Source organism: Microcaecilia unicolor, chromosome 3, assembly GCF_901765095.1.
Source record: "Microcaecilia unicolor chromosome 3, aMicUni1.1, whole genome shotgun sequence".
Classification (NCBI taxonomy): Eukaryota; Metazoa; Chordata; class Amphibia; order Gymnophiona; family Siphonopidae; genus Microcaecilia; species Microcaecilia unicolor.
This window is the reverse complement of record NC_044033.1, coordinates 452,246,482-452,263,486: the sequence shown is the minus strand read 5'-3', so window position 1 is coordinate 452,263,486 and position 17,005 is coordinate 452,246,482. Positions and strand designations below refer to the sequence as shown.

The 17,005-nt window shown below is 39.9% G+C and overlaps 1 protein-coding gene across 1 annotated transcript in view; it reads left to right on the top strand.

The window, feature by feature from the left end:
* Positions 1-17,005, top strand: part of CSMD1 (CUB and Sushi multiple domains 1) — a 2,896,277-nt gene that overhangs the window by 2,850,966 nt on the left and 28,306 nt on the right. Inside the window, exons 64-65 of the mRNA XM_030195161.1 lie at positions 842-1,021; positions 7,837-7,881. Coding sequence (XP_030051021.1) covers positions 842-1,021; positions 7,837-7,881 — 225 coding nt within the window. The remainder of the gene's footprint in view (positions 1-841; positions 1,022-7,836; positions 7,882-17,005) is intronic.

Sequence of the window (17,005 nt, the reverse complement as noted above, 5' to 3'; positions counted from 1 at the left end):
TGTAAGGAGTTCATATTTGATTTGTTTGTGTCAATTTATTCAAATTCCCTTAACATTCCTGTTTTGAGTAGTTGATTCTATATTTGCTAATGTGGCCAATTATTAGCACATGAGCCCTTACCAACACCTATTTTGTAGGCACTAAGGGCTCACATGCTAATTCCACACTAATCAGTGCACAGCAGTGTAGATGCACTAACTGATTAGCACAGAAATGCCCACTCTCCACCCCCAGGCATGCCTCCTCAGTGGAAAATAAAAAAATATATATTTATTAGCGCATGGTTTGCTGCTTACACATTTGGAACCCACCACGGAATGCCTCAGCACGTCCAGCAATAAGCCCTTTTAAGTGATTACCGTAGCTTAGTAAAAGGAGCCCTAAGAGTTTTAAACTGATCAGTGAAGGGTTATGATTTGGGTGCCATTAATTATATGTTGCCTTGGATCAGGGATTTTTTTGTGCCCAAAGTCATGTCTTGATGAGCCTAAATGTAGGCATGCACATGTATGGCTGGCATAAATGTATATACTTAAATGCAGTTTTTACGCAGGTGACTTACAGTATTCCATAAGAAGCCTGCATAAATGTTGGCCCCACCTATGATACACCACTATACTTTTCTATATGAAATAGAATTTTCATTTTTATTCTTCTACATTGGTACAGAACATGTCCATATTTTAAAATACATTTTGATTACCATCTTGATTCAGCTTAATGGTAATAATATTATCTATTTACTTTAAAGCAATGCAAATATAAATTCCTTTGTTTTTACTAAATCATTTGTGTGCATAATTGGTTAATATCATGTATCAATATAATCTTCCTTTTCAGCTCATGCTTGTAGACAGCCAGAAACTCCAACTCATGCAGATGTGAGATCCATTGATCTACCTACCTTGGGGTATACTTTAATATATACCTGTCAGCCAGGATTTTTCCTTGTGGGTGGATCAGAACATCGGACTTGTAGAGGCGATATGAAATGGACAGGAAAATCACCTGTGTGTAAAAGTAAGTAACTATTAATTTGATCAGAAAGCTAAAGAATATAAGTAATATTGCATTTTCTTATAGTGATATTTGACATCAAAATCCAATGGCTATGGAATCCCTCTTTGGTTAAGGGGATCACACAAACCAATGTCTGTCTTTGACCCCTCACTACAAAGTTTAATGCAAGTTTTAATATGCCTTTTTAACAGTTAACATGTTGCTTTGTTAATAGTTCACAAATTTTGGTTAATAAATCCCAATCAATTAAACCTATCCTATTACAGCACATTATAAAAGAATGTCTTTTTACAGCTCTGTCTAATCTTCTTTATCTAAAATGTTGCATCATTTGTTAGGTGAAAAGTGGCATCAAAGATAATATTTAGAAAAGTTGACCTTAAATGAGCTTATTTTTAGATTGATTGTTTTTGTGTTCATGTTTTTATTGCCAGTTACTTGAATAGTCAAGATTTTCATTTTTAAATGTTGTGGTTATTTAAAAAAAAAACCTTTACCAGGGATGCAGCAGTAAACTTATTGTGTGTTTATGGAATTAGCCTCCAATACCTCTCACCATGCTTTTCAAATTTCAATACAAAGGGCTTTATTCATAAGGGACTTTCACCAATGTTGTGCTTACAGAAGACACAGGGGATTTAGTATCACAAGTTTGAAACTTTAAGATAGTAGCATCAATCTTCAATTTTTCACACTGACCACTCTCCATCGCAGGGCTGGCAGGACACCTCCCACTTTACAGCTTCAAATGTCTGTGGCCTCCCACACTGCCTTTATATGCTAGAAAGGTCTGTGTTTGTATTCTCCCAATCCATGGTAGCTTGATCTTCTAGGCAGGGAAGTTCTAGAGGCAGGTCCTTTCCCTCCTCCACATACTCCATGGATTCCTTCTCTGAGTAAGTCTCCTCTCCCTCCTGGTTGCTGGGAGCTTTCAGGAAATCTGTCCCTTGCTTCTCACAGCTGGGGGGAATTATATACTGCTTTTGTAGCCAAGGGGACTGGGCTTCTTCTCTTCTTCTCCCTCTAGTGGGGAAGGGAGTAACTGACCCACCTTGCCCTGAGTTACTTCTGCCCCTGCTGGTGTTAGAAATTCCTTCTGCTCTTTTAGGTCTACCCTTCTCTTTCCTTCTCGCAAGGGATTCTGGGGATTGTAGTTCAGGGATTAGCTGCTTCCCTTTGGGTCCACGGTTACTAGCCTTATCACAATATGCAACATCTTCCTAACTTTAAATTGCACATGTTGGACAACCAGAAACTGGCTTAGAAGAGAGGTTGAATTAACACAAGTCCAAAACTTGTGAACACTAATGTCAATCATCAAGGATTCAAACATAGATAGTGTCCCATTTTGCATATTTATATGATACAGTTAGGATTCAATCATCTTAGATTATCTAAAGTTAGGAGTATCTGTTACTGATCCTAAATACTAGATATACACATCAGTGTACAGAATTGCATAAGAGAGAGTCCCAGCAGCTTGGAGTCTCTCATGTTTACATGGTTTGTGCTTGGATACAGAAAACATCTGTATTAAATATATGATATGTGCTAAAATATAGTGAAGATGCTTCAAGTGCTATCATAGTAAGTCTTTCAGCATTTTTTCAGGGCTTACTGGGGCCGATATTTAGACCATGGGAGTTGTACCGGCATTGAACATCCAGTTTATTTTTTGCTGGTTTAAAGATAGCCAGCTAAATCAATATTCAGACTTACCCGGTTATCTTTAAACCAGCCAAAGATATCCCAGGTTTTCACACGGCCAAATATGGCTGCTAAACTGGCTTTAAAACTCAGTGGATAGTAGGTTATATCAGGTAACAAAACTGGCTGTCTGCTAGCCACTAACTGGGGTTAGCCGGTTAAGATAACCAGCTAAGTCAATATTCTGACTTAACCAGTTATCTTTAAACCAGCCAAAGATATCCCAGGTTTTCACACAGTGAAATATGGCTGCTAAACCAGCTTTAAAAATCAGTTGATAGTGGATTATATCAGGTGATATAACTGCCTATCTGCTAGCCACTAACAAGGGATAGCCAGTTATTCCCCAATGAGTATCGGTGGATAGCAGGTTAAGCACTATTTAACTTGTCAGCAGCCATTCTGGATAGTTAAATAGCACTGAATATCAGGGGGTCAGTCTTTAGTCGTTCCTTAAACACTCCAGACACACACTGCAAGGACTGTTCAATATGTCTGTATTTTTGTTCAGTATCAAAAAATGAGAAAGATAACTGTGGCTCTAACCAACCAAATGAGACAGAACATTGAAGAGTCCAATACTTTTACAAGATATATATTGCTTATATTTATTTAAACGAGGAAAAGACCTCAATACACACAAATGCTTATCTGAATTTTAGCGTCTTTGACTGGGGTTGCAATATTCATCATCAGTCTGTCAACTTTGTGGTATTCATGTTTAATTTTTTTCTAAAATCCATTTTTATTATAATCCTTAAAGTTTAAAATGTAGGTTTCTTGTTTTCTTACCACTTATTTCTCTTGATTTTTCATATTAAACATTTTTTATATATATAAAAAATAAATAAATGTATGCTCCTGTTTCGAGATTCAAATGTAACATAAGCATATTTGATGTACTTTGATGTTCAATGATGGGCTTTAGCAGAGATCTAGGTGAATATATCTTAGTTCAGACCAATTATTTCTAGTGTGGCAGTATTTCAGTCTCTTTTCAGCTTTACAGAACTGTTGTCAACATCATTAACTTACCAGTGTAGCATAAGGTCTTATTATTAATGCAGATATTAGCTAATTCCCATGAATAAAGTGCATTAACACACGCTATTTGCATTCACACTAGCATTACTCATATTTCGTAATACTAATGCTAACATGCATGCAAATGAGGCAAACAGATTTAAATGGTTCATTCAATATTAACACTGAATATGCCATCCAACATTAATACCTAATGCAGGTTATTCAATGAAGAAAGTTTTGAGTCAGTTTTCAAAAGGTCTTATACATTCTCTGGTAGAGAGTAAACATATAAGTCCAGTATCCATGAACTTTAAACGCGTATATGGATAGTGTTAGGATGAGAATGCATTTAACTACCCTAAAATTATCTGTAAAGAGTAACTCAACCTAAATTGATCTGTATAGCAGGAATATCTGGCTACTAAACAGATAGGGGATAATTCTGTATAGGCACAAACTAGCTGATATTCAGCGCTATTTAACCAGCCAGGAACAGCATCTGGCCAGTTAAATAACACTTAACTGGCTAAGCACTAATAGTTTATTTAAGTTTTCTATACCGCCATTAGCTAACTTTTAGATCACAGCAGTGTACAATTCTAAAACAAAAGAAAGGTAGAAAGGAGCTACAATATTAATAGGACAGATTCAAAGAATTAAGGGGCCCTTTTACTAAGCTGCAGTAGCTCTTTGCGCATGCCCAAATGAGCCTACTGCCAGGCCATCACGCCTTCCTGATGGTAATTTCAGATTTGGTGCGCGCCCCTAACGCATGGATGAATTATTTATTTATTTTCTCCTACGCACACTGGTAATCTGCACTTAGCACGCGCCGACCGGTCACCGCGCGTGTAGCATGTGAGCCTTTACTGCTAGATCAATGGGTGGCATTAAGGGCTCAGGATGGTTTTGGGCACACAGTGGTTTCATTTTTACCGCAGGCCCTTTTCCTGTCCCACTAAAAAAAGCCATTTTTTGTAGATGGTTATTGATAATTTGCAGTTTTTATTTGATCAGTCTATTGATCAACTGCCTTCCCAGGTGAATTAAAGAACAGTTGCTGTCTTTCTAAAGGTAAAATACTGCTTTATGTAGGATGATTTCTCACCCAAACAATAAACTGGCAATTTTGCCATCAATAGCATTGAAAAACAAAACAAAACAAGTTTTGTAAAAGGAGCCCTTAGTGAATAATGATAAAAAGAAGACTTTTCTGAATAATATACAATATATCATCAGAAAAAATATTTAGAGGTTGTTTACTATGTTTTGAAAACTTCAAATGACATTTTTTACTAAAAGGTGTGAAGCCCTCAAAGCAAGGTTTACAAATTATAAACAGACCTACCTTGTATGTGCCTTTTATTAGTTTACCTAAGTCCTCCATTCCAAACAAAGTCACAGCTGCCTAGAGCAGGAGTAAATCCCAGAGCCTCCCTCTCAAGAAAATTTATCTAATTGTGGCTTAAGGAAAGAAAATTCATTTTAATCTTATTTTTCTTCTCTAGGAAACCTCACACATATAGTCAATAATAATAATAATAATAATAATAATAATAATAATAATAATAATAATTATTATTATTATTATTATTATTATTATTATTATTATTTTATACTTCAACATTGGAATCAAAGCCAAAAATGCTTCAAGAGAAATTTGAAATAAAAGACCCATTTTGATGAAAGAGGCAATCCCACAATGAAATGATCTAGCAAAGCAACAAGTCATAAAGTAGCCATGGTGGTACCAATAGTCTAAAACTCTTCAGAATTCAAAGGGATTGAGGCAATCTCTTTGGTGGTGGCCAGATACCATCCGGCAATGTCACAGGACTTAGGTGACCAAATATGAGTCAACAGGCAATCTAGTTTTAATAGCTACTAAGGTTATTGCAAAGCAGGGTGTGAAGATATGAAAAAAGGGGAGGGGGCAGCTGCTGTTTTGTTTTGTCGTATACCCAGATTTAATTTTATTTGTTTACATTTTGCACATTATTTTGATAAACATATTCCAGTACAATAGGAATTACCCTGTCCCCAGAAACCTACATCTAATATCCAATTTACTAATCTGTGTTGATGTTTAGTACTTATTTTGGACTTTGGTCTGTACTTTGGACCCTCTCTGTACTGTTATATTGTACATGTTAATACACATTAATACAGATTAGGGCAAACAAGGGGGCCTGTTTTCTAATCGAGCACACAACTCATGTTAACACATATTAAAACTAAGTTAGTGAATGAATCCCTACATTGGAGGGTAAAGTGGTTTGCCAAAGATCACAAGGAATGTTATTAGGAAATTTGAGTATGTAACTGTATAGAATCTGGCCCTTACTACATACTGTTAAGGAGGCAGTAAGTAGTTCTGAGTTAACACTGCATTAGCTGGTTACTATGTGGTACCAAAGTGCACAACTATGGAACGCATTGCCAAAAGCAGTAAAAACTATGCTCGACCACCTAAATTTTCGGAAAGCACCAAAGACAGACCTGTTCAGAAGAGCATACCCCACCGACCCAACATAAAAATACCTGGAAACTTGCAACACAATGTAACCAAAGACTGTAACGGACATTACCTGACTCTTCTTCCCCCTTTCCCTCTCTAAGTTCCCCCCTATTGTACCTACCATACATGTACCTCATTCTACCACAATATCACTTTGTATTCATTCATACCATGTATTTGTTCAGACCGGAATCGGCTAACGCCATTAACTGTACTATGTAAGCCACATTGAGCCTGCAAAAAGGTGGGAAAATGTGGGATACAAATGTAACAAATAAATAAATGTAATGCACTTGCTGGCTAATGTTTCTATGCCTGCTCTCTTCCTCTGTCACAACCCCTGATAGAAAAATTATTTAAAAATTCAGTAACACATGCTTTAATGCATGGAATCCAAAAATACTAGGACTAGGGGGCATGCGATGAAACTACAGTGTAGTATATTTAAAACAAATCAGAGAAAATGTTTCTTCACCCAACGCATAATTAAACTCTGGAATTCGTTGCCGTAGAACGTGGTGAAGGCGGTTAGCTTGGCAGAGTTTAAAAGGGGGTTAGACGATTTCCTAAAGGACAAGTCCATAAACTGCTACTAAATGGACTTGGGAAAAATCCACAATTCCGGGAATAACATGTATAGAATGTTTGTATGTTTGGGAAGCTTGCCAGGTGCCCTTGGCCTGGATTGGCTGCTGTCGTGGACAGGATGCTGGGCTTGATGGACCCTTGGTCTTTTCCCAGTGTGGCATAACTTATGTACTTATGAATCAGGCAAACTACTGCAAAACCCCTTAACATGGTCACATGGTAGCCTGCTTAATGCCCTTCAGTAAAACGCCCCTTAGTCACTATTCTAGAAATTTAGCACAAAAGCAATAATGTGTAACTGCAAAGAGGGTGGGTAGATGGGAGGGGCATGGGCAGGTCAAGGGAGTATTCTATGATTCTAGATCTGGTTTCCTCTATTGTGATCTGTCCTTGAACTGTAGAGGTAAAGATGGAATAGAAGTTCTGGCGTAACATAACATAACGTAGAATATTATCAGTTATGTATGCAGGTTCTGGGCAGGTTATGGGTGTGGTTTGGGGTTATGTGCATAATTATAGAGTATGGGGGTTCAGTGCGTAAATTTAGGCAAGGGAATTTGCACCATGTTTTCGTTAGTGCGAATAGATGCTCCTAAATGTGCACATGACCCCCATGACTTAAGTCTATAAACCATGCTTAACTTTAGACTTGGCTTTTTTGGCACTGATTTTTTTTAGGGGCAATTTATAGAATTCATCTCTATGCTGTTTTTCCATTCCAAGGGGTCAGATGCAGTATGATTTCTTTGGAAAATTGCCTACAAGGTGCAATCATGTATACTTTGCAATAAAACAGACTGTTGAAAATCACCCCTTATAAATAAACTGTCGCAAAGTCCTTTTTATTCAGTGGCAGACCAAAGCTAAACAGTAGTAGATAGGGGCCTGAGTTGTTCAAGAAATATAATGCTGCTCATTGGTATAATTTGATTTGCCTTTCTTTTTTATGGCTTTGTTTTGTTTTGTTTTGTTTTAGATAAAGGGATCAGAAACCTTAATGAAACGTTAGCTAAGACTCCAGGTATGTATGCGGGAATCATTTGATATTTTAAGTAAAGGAAACGGATATGTTCTTTGAGCATGCCATTAGTAATAACATGCTTTATTTTTAGCCTCTGGTAGGATTAATCATCACGTTCATCACATTTAACAATTGTGACACCAATGTGATGCAGAATGAGTATACCCTCCATATTTCTGTCACCGAAACTTGAATTTTCACATTACAACTTATTCTGACTCAAATTAGGTAACAGTTGGTAACGCTTTCAGTTCCAGATATTTTAATCTGCCAGCTATGAAATACGTTTCCATTAAAATTAGCAGGTTTGTTTTCCTGTGTGCAATGCTACTCATTTTGTTGCCTAAGTATATTCATGTACTCTCAGATTTCTAGTTGTAATAATTTTTGGCAGACAGCTTCTTAAATGTTTTTTTTTACTTTGCAATCTAAAGTGTTCTCTCAATTAATCCCAATTCTCAGAAAAAATGTCTAGTTTGAATTTCTTGACCAGTATCTTGTTAAAAAAAACATCAACAGATTTTTGCAGCCCATTTCCGTCCACAGACAGGTAATATTCATATTGGACTTTTTTTCATTCTTCCCATAGATATAAATTATTTGTGACTGAAAAGTACCTGTCAAGGTTTATTTTGTAGTGTAAGAGGAATTTTAAATTAAACCATCTATTGTCACATAATTTTGCACCTTATTTTGCACCCTTTCAGAGAGATTTGCAGAGCACGACCCTAATGGTTTTACTATGAGAATATAATAGAATTTTGTTATGCCTACTTTTACAAATAATGCTGAAAGCAATTGAATTATTAGTAATTCAGATATAAATCCCTGCTCCAAAAATCTAACAATTTAACTAGGTCCCTGAGGTAATGGAAATAAGTAATTTGTCCAAGGTGTCTATTATCAATACAGCTATGAGCTTTGGTTCAAGGCCTGACTTTGGTTCAGGATCTAAAATGAGAAAAAAACCTTATAGGCCCATGACTCTAACCTGAACTTCAGTGTGACTGCAGAACTCATGATCTGTGGTGACATTTCATGCATCAGAATGAGGAACGGGCGTAAGTGGAAAAACAGAGTAACATCGTTTAGCAACATTGTGGTCACAGATGTTTTAGTGAAAAACAGAACAAGATAACTACTCAGGAAGATGACGTGAAGGGGCATAATCGAACGCGAACGCCCATCTCCATGGGCATCTATCTCCGAGAACGGGTACGTGAAGGGGCGGGACAAACCGTATTTTCGAAAAAAATGGGTGCCCATCTTTTTTCCGATAATACGGTTTGTGCCAGCCAAATGCATCGGATTTGTACGGATTTGAGCTGGGCGGTATCGTTTTTCAGTGATAATGGAAACCAAAGGCGCCCAGCTCAAAAACAAACAAATCCAAGGCATTGGGTCGTGGGAGGGGCCAGGATTTGTAGTGCACTGGTCCCCCTCACATGCCAGGACACCAATCGGGCACCCTAGGGGGCACTTGTAACAATTTAAAAAAACGTTAACTACCTCCCAAGTCCATAGCTCCCTTCCCTTGGGTGCTGAGCCCCCCAAATCCCCCCCAAAACCCACTCCTCACAACTCTACACCATTACCATAAGTACATAAGTACATAAGTAGTGCCATACTGGGAAAGACCAAAGGTCCATCTAGCCCAGCATCCTGTCACCGACAGTGGCCAATCCAGGTCAAGGGCACCTGGCACGCTCCCCAAACGTAAAAACATTCCAGACAAGTTATACCTAAAAATGCGGAATTTTTCCAAGTCCATTTAATAGCGGTCTATGGACTTGTCCTTTAGGAATCTATCTAACCCCTTTTTAAACTCCGTCAAGCTAACCGCCCGTACCACGTTCTCCGGCAACGAATTCCAGAGTCTAATTACACGTTGGGTGAAGAAAATGTTTCTCCGATTCGTTTTAAATTTACCACACTGTAGCTTCAACTCATGCCCTCTAGTCCTAGTATTTTTGGATAGCGTGAACAGTCGCTTCACATCCACCCGATCCATTCCACTCATTATTTTATACACTTCTATCATATCTCCCCTCAGCCGTCTCTTCTCCAAGCTGAAAAGCCCTAGCCTTCTCAGCCTCTCTTCATAGGAAAGTCGTCCCATCCCCACTATCATTTTCGTCGCCCTTCGCTGTACCTTTTCCAATTCTACTATATCTTTTTTGAGATACGGAGACCAGTACTGAACACAATACTCCAGGTGCGGTCGCACCATGGAGCGATACAACGGCATTATAACATCCGCACACCTGGACTCCATACCCTTCCTAATAACACCCAACATTCTATTCGCTTTCCTAGCCGCAGCAGCACACTGAGCAGAAGGTTTCAGCGTATCATCGACGACGACACCCAGATCCCTTTCTTGATCCGTAACTCCTAACGCGGAACCTTGCAAGACGTAGCTATAATTCAGGTTCCTCTTACCCACATGCATCACTTTGCACTTGTCAACATTGAACTTCATCTGCCACTTGCACGCCCATTCTCCCAGTCTCGCAAGGTCCTCCTGTAATCGTTCACATTCCTCCTGCGACTTGACGACCCTGAATAATTTTGTGTCATCGGCGAATTTAATTACCTCACTGGTTATTCCCATCTCTAGGTCATTTATAAATACATTAAAAAGCAACGGACCCAGCACAGACCCCTGCGGGACCCCACTAACTACCCTCCTCCACTGAGAATACTGGCCACGCAATCCTACTCTCTGCTTCCTATCTTTCAGCCAGTTCTTAATCCATAATAATACCCTACCTCTGATTCCATGACTCTGCAATTTCTTCAGGAGTCTTTCGTGCGGCACTTTGTCAAACGCCTTCTGAAAATCCAGATATACAATATAGCACTTGTAGCTGAACGGGGGCACCTAGATCTGGGTACAGTGGGTTTTGGGGGCGGTTTGGAGTGCTCCCATTTACCACCACAAGTGTGACAGGTGGGGGGGTGATGGGCCTGGGTCCACCTGGCTGAAGTCCACTGCACCCACTAACAACTGCTCCAGGGACCTGCATACTGCTGTGATAGAGCTGGGTATGACATTTGAGGCTGGCATACAGGCTGGAAAAAAAAAGGTTTTAAAGTTGTTTTTTGGGGTGGGAGGGGGTTAGTGACCACTGGAGGAGTCAGGGGTGGTCATCCCCGATTCCCTCTGGTGGTCATCTGGTCATTTAGGGTACTTTTTTGGGACTTGTTCGTGAAAAAAAAGGGTCCAGAAAAAGTGACCCAAATTCGCACTAAAACGCCTTTCTTTTTTTGATTATTGGCCGAGGACGCCCATCTCTCCTTGGCCAATAAACACACCCCAGTCCCGCCTTCACCACGCCTCTGACACCCCCCGTCAACTTTGTCCATTTCCGCGACAGATTGCGGTTGAAGATGCCCAAAATCTGCTTTCGATTATACCGATTTGGACTCCCAGGGGAGAAAGACGCCCATCTCCCGATTTGGGTCGAAATATGGGCGTCTTTCTCTTTTGAAAATAAGGCAGATGGTCTTCCAGGAACAGTTAGTCTATTATTAGCTTTTCCAGTAAATACTAACCAATTCATTACCATAGCCAATCAGTGTTAACTATGACATTAACATAGATCCAATGAGGTGTGCTTACTGTCATATTATCTGTATCCTGAATGGATATATAAAAATGAGTGTGCTTCCTACTTCAATGGAGAGAGACAGTCACAGCACCTTTGTGCAAGCAGGGCTGCTCTCTCATGAGAAATCAATCAATTGTATCTACATTGGCAAGTAATCCTATTGCTTTCTCATAAGTAGCCTTGAGTCTTTTATATCTGCAAATTGGCTTTAGCTGTTAATTTGGGGTGAGGGCGAAAAAGACCTTAAAATAAAACATTAGAGACTTAGACCCAGAGAACACCTATGTGTAGCTGTGGTACTGTACTCCCTTAAGCAATTGATTGTACATATACTTGGAGAATAATAAATAAAAGCAGTTGATTGCATATATATATATATATAGTTTGGAGTCTCAGATATAGCAGTACTTTTGTATAGCAATGTTCTGTACTCCCAGTGAGATATCACTGATCTGCTAATTGTACAAATACTTGGTAAGGAATAAGGTATCTAATAAAACTCCTAACTGATGCAGCCTTGGGTGATTTATTTCTTCCTAGGTATTGGTGGGTGAACCACCATATTGGGAGGGATAAATTGGCCCTAAAAAAATACAAAGGTCACAAGGAATGTCAATGGGAATGAGGGATTTGAATCTTTCTTTCCTTGATTCTCAGTTGACTGCTCTAACCCAATGTTTCCTAGTCTGTCTACATTTCCAAATATGCTGTGATGCACACCACCTTCCATGTCAGTGTTTATCAGCCAAACCTGGATTATTCCCTAGCTAACCTAGTATTCAGGACATATACAATGAATATTTATAAAATAGATTCGCATGTAGTGGAGTCAGTGCATGCAAATCTCTTATACCTATTCTGGGTAAAATTATCAACATTAACCACTATTGCATGAATTAGAGGAGAAGTTTTCAAAAAGTGGGTCACTGTTAAAATATGTTGTTGCACTGTTAATCTGGATTATTAGTCACTAGGTTTCATGGCATAAAATATTACCTATGCTAAAATAGCACGTTATTGGTAAAATAACACATCTTAACAGTAGCCCATGCTGATAACTTCTCCTTTAGTGGTAAAATAGCAATGTTAGCCTATGTTGATAACTATGCCCCTCATTGTGGATATACAAAAAGTCAAATTGGTTAGGGGTACTCCTGCACTGGCTTAAAAAATGCTACTCTGTTCATCAGGCAGAGTGGACATGGGAACAGTTTCATATTCCCGACCCCAACTGAGGTTGCAAGGCTCAAAGGATGAAGTGTTGTATCCAATGTTTGTACTGCACAAAGAAGGGACTAGCTATCCATACCCTACATGCTGCCTATTAATCCTCATGTTCTTGTGTGTGTGCCATAACTGAAAATGAAAGAGTAAGGAGAGAGAAATGTGTGAATTTATAAATACTTATAAAGGAGCTCTTGCATGTTGAAGAACAATTGCCGGTGTTACTTGCTGCTAAGAGGTGCTGAGTGCAGAGCCCATGTGCTGGTATGGACCTAAGTTTTATTTATTTGAGACGCAACTGAGACCTAAGCAGACTATAAATGCCCAATTAAATTAATTTAATTTAATGTAGGCATTTATAGTCCGCTTAACCTTCAAGTTTAAGGTGGAGTACTGTTCAGTTTTTATAACAACAGTTTAGAGCGGAACGACAGAATACAATAGAATATTAGCTTACAGCAGAACATAGCTTACAATGGAACGTTTTCAGCATATCATTAACAATAGCATAGCATTAACATTTTGCTTAAACTGGGTCATTTTAATGTCTTGCTTAACTGGGTCATTTGCTTAAACTGGGACATTTTAACATCTTACGGAAAGTGTTTCTTATAGTGTATGGGTGCCAGATCTTTCTGGATCATGGGGCCCTTGTTTGTGGGGCTCCCCCTCCTGTTATATATATATATATATATATTGATGAGTTCCCCGGGGGACCACTGATCTACTATAAAATATTTGCAAAAGCCATGTTTTCAATAGGCCATGTTTTTAACAGTCTCAATCAGCGATGGCTATATACAAACATCCATATACAAGAAACCCACAGACAAATGCAGCTACCTCCACAACTTCTCCCTTCCACCCTTCACAAACAAAAAGATCCATTATTTACAGCCAAGCCACAAGATACCACCGTATCTGCTCTGACCCAGGGGACAGAGACAGAAACCTTGAAATCCTGACTGCATCCTTCGAACAGAAAGGCTACAACCCCAAAATAATCTCTAAGAATATTGCCTCCTCCCTCAAAACACCCAGGGAAAATCTGCTACAGTACAAAGAAAAAAAAAAGACACAGACAGAATCCCCCTTATAGTGACATACAACCCAGAGCTGGAAAAATTAAGAAAAATCATAAAAGATCTGCAGCCTCTACTCCAAGAGGATGAATTACTGAAAGAGATAGTCCCATCCCCACCAGTGCTGGCCTTCCGACAGCCACCCAACTTAAAACACAAGCTAATTAGAAGTAAGCTCCCAACACAGACTCAAAAAGAAAAGAATGGCACACATCCTTGCAATATATCCAGCTGCAAACTATGCCAAAATATTTCACAGGACCACACAATCATTCACAAAGGAAAAATATTCAACATTAAGGAATCTTTCACGTGCTCATCTTCCAATGTGGTATATATCATTCAGTGCTATATTGGAGAAACAAGTCAGATGCTAAAGAAGAGATTTAATTTACATAGACACCATAGGAAAAATGCTAGTACCAATAAAGATGTCACGCCTGTGGGGCAGCACTTTAAAAAACCAGAACACTGTACCAGTGATTTATTTTATTTTTTGTTACATTTGTACCCCGCGCTTTCCCACTCATGGCAGACTCAATGCGGCTTACATGGGGCAATGAAGGGTTAAGTGACTTGCCCAGAGTCACAAGGAGCTGCCTGTGCTTGAAGTGGGAATTGAACTCAGATCCTCAGTTCCCCAGAACCAAAGTCCACCACCCTAACCACTAGGCCACTCCTCCATCTCGCAAAGGCGCCCAAATTGGTATAATCGACAGCCGATTTTGGGCGTCTTCAACTGCACTCCGTAGCGGAAACGAACAAAGTTGACGGGGGGGGGGGGGGTGTCGGAGGTGTGGTGAAGGCAGGACTGGGGCGTGTTTATCGGCCGAGCTTTTGTCTATTTATACCCACTTATCCCATGCTATTCTACAAACCTTAATAGTTTTGTAGTGAAAACAAATGACCTTTGTAGTTTGGCAGATATAGAGAGCAAGAACTGCTCAGTCCCTTGGAAGGAACTCCAGCTGTTAGTAGAGCCAATTATTTCAAATGGATTAGACATTAGGATATAATGTATGAATTCCTATGTTTTATATTCTTTTTGCTATTCAGAGTACCCAAAACATAATGATCATTGAGAAACTTGCATTATTGTTAAATTGTGACATTTTTATAAGATCAATATTAAATAATTCAAAGATGAGGTAACTACACTTTCAAGACTATCTAAGATATGAAATATTGGCTTCTGTACATTATGAGAACAATTTTATAAAGCTTTTTCTGTATGTAAAATGGTCCTAGGTCATTCTCACCTGGATAATTCCCACCAGCCAGTTCCCACCCACCAGTTGCAGCCTAGGTCAATTTCGCCCCAACCAATTACCAACCCTTCAGCAAGAACAATTCCCATCTCCCCCCCCCCCCCCCCCACCATAACATTTATAATGCCAAATATTATTTTACATAGTGTAAAGCCACAAAAACGTGACCTATGTAACTACTGAGCACACATATCCTAATCCTTTACTAAACAAACAAAATAGTAGTAAAACAACACAACTATAAATACGTGGAGGGGCATAATCAAACGCAAATGTCCATCTCCATGGGCATCTATGTCCGAGAACGGGTACGTGAAGGGGTGGGACAGACCGTATTTTCGAAAAAAATGGGCGGCCATCTTTCGTTTCGAAAATATGGTTTGTACGGACCAAAATGCCATGGATTTAGTTGTTTCTGAGCTGGGCATTTGTTTTTTTTAGCGATAATGGAAACTAAAAACGCCCAGCTCAGAAACATCCCAATCCAAGCCATTTGGTCATGGGAGGGGCCAGGATTTGTAGTACACTGGCCCCCCTGACATGCCAGGACACCAACTGGACTCCCTAGAGGTCAGTGCGGTGGACTTCAGAAAACGCTCCCACATGCATAGCTCCCTTACTACGGCTGCTGAGCCCCCAACCCCGTCCCCCAAAACCCACTACCCACAAATGTACAACACTACCATAGCTCTTAGAGGTGAAGGGGGCACCTACATGTGGGTACAGTGGGTTTTGGAGCACAAGTGTTACAGGTAGGGGGGATGGGCCTGGGTCCGCCTGCCTGAAGTGCACTGCGGTACCCACTAAAAGTACTCCAGGGACCTGCATACACGCAGGCCTCTAGGACTTGTTGCTGCTGTATAACATTGGCACACCAGTTGACACCTGAACACTAATGTCTCCAAAAACATCCTTTATTGGAATAAGCACATTTACTCACAGTTAACTGCAGATCAGAGGTTATGCCCCACTGGCAAAGAGTCTCCCTGGTACTGAGATTAGCAGTAGGTCAGAGCTTGCAGAATGCTATACAATGCACTCTTTCAGCAACATTCAAGGTAAGAACTAAGTTCTGTAACTTGGCTAACACATGAAAAGGATCTAAAACTGGCTTACAAAAATGGCCGAATACTACCTCATGGACTACCGGAAACAAAACAGGGCACACTCTGACCCAGTAAGCAGAGGGAAAAGCACCATGGGAGTAGAGCCTACCAACTACCAACATCGTGAGCATTTAACACAAGCTACTGGAATCACGGAGCCCAATACCCTACACTTACCACAATGCATTGCTGATGTGACTCTGCAGTGCGCATAACAGAAAAGGTGTCCCACTCACCCGAGAGCCATATCAGAACCAGGGAAAGGCTGTCAGAGGATATAACACATTCTTCTGTCATGGAGGTGGGTACGGCATTTGAGGCTGGCATAGAGGCTGCAAAAAAAGTTTTTAAAGTGTTTTTTTTTTTTTGGTGGGAGGGGGTTAGTGACCACTGGGGGAGTCAGGGGAGGTGATGCCCAATTCCCTCTGGTGGTCATCTGGTCAGTTGGGGCACTTTTTTGGGACTTGGACCTGAAAAAAAGGGTCCAAATAAAGCGGACTAAATTCTCGTCAAAAACGCCCTTCTTGTTTTGATCATCAGCTAGAGACGCCCATCTTTCCTCAGTCGATAACCACGCCCCAGTCCCGCCTTCACCACGCCTCCAATATGCCCCCATCAACTTTGTTCGTTCCTGCGACGGAGTGCAGTTGAAGACAACCAAAATCGGCTTTTGATTATACCGATTTGTTCACCCACGGGAGAAAGACACCCATCTCCCGATTTGGGTCGAAATATGGGCGTCTTTCTCTTTCAAAAATAAGCTGGATAATAACCTTCCTTCCACTCTACTTCCAGGACCATCACCCTCTCAGGTAACTACACAAAAGACA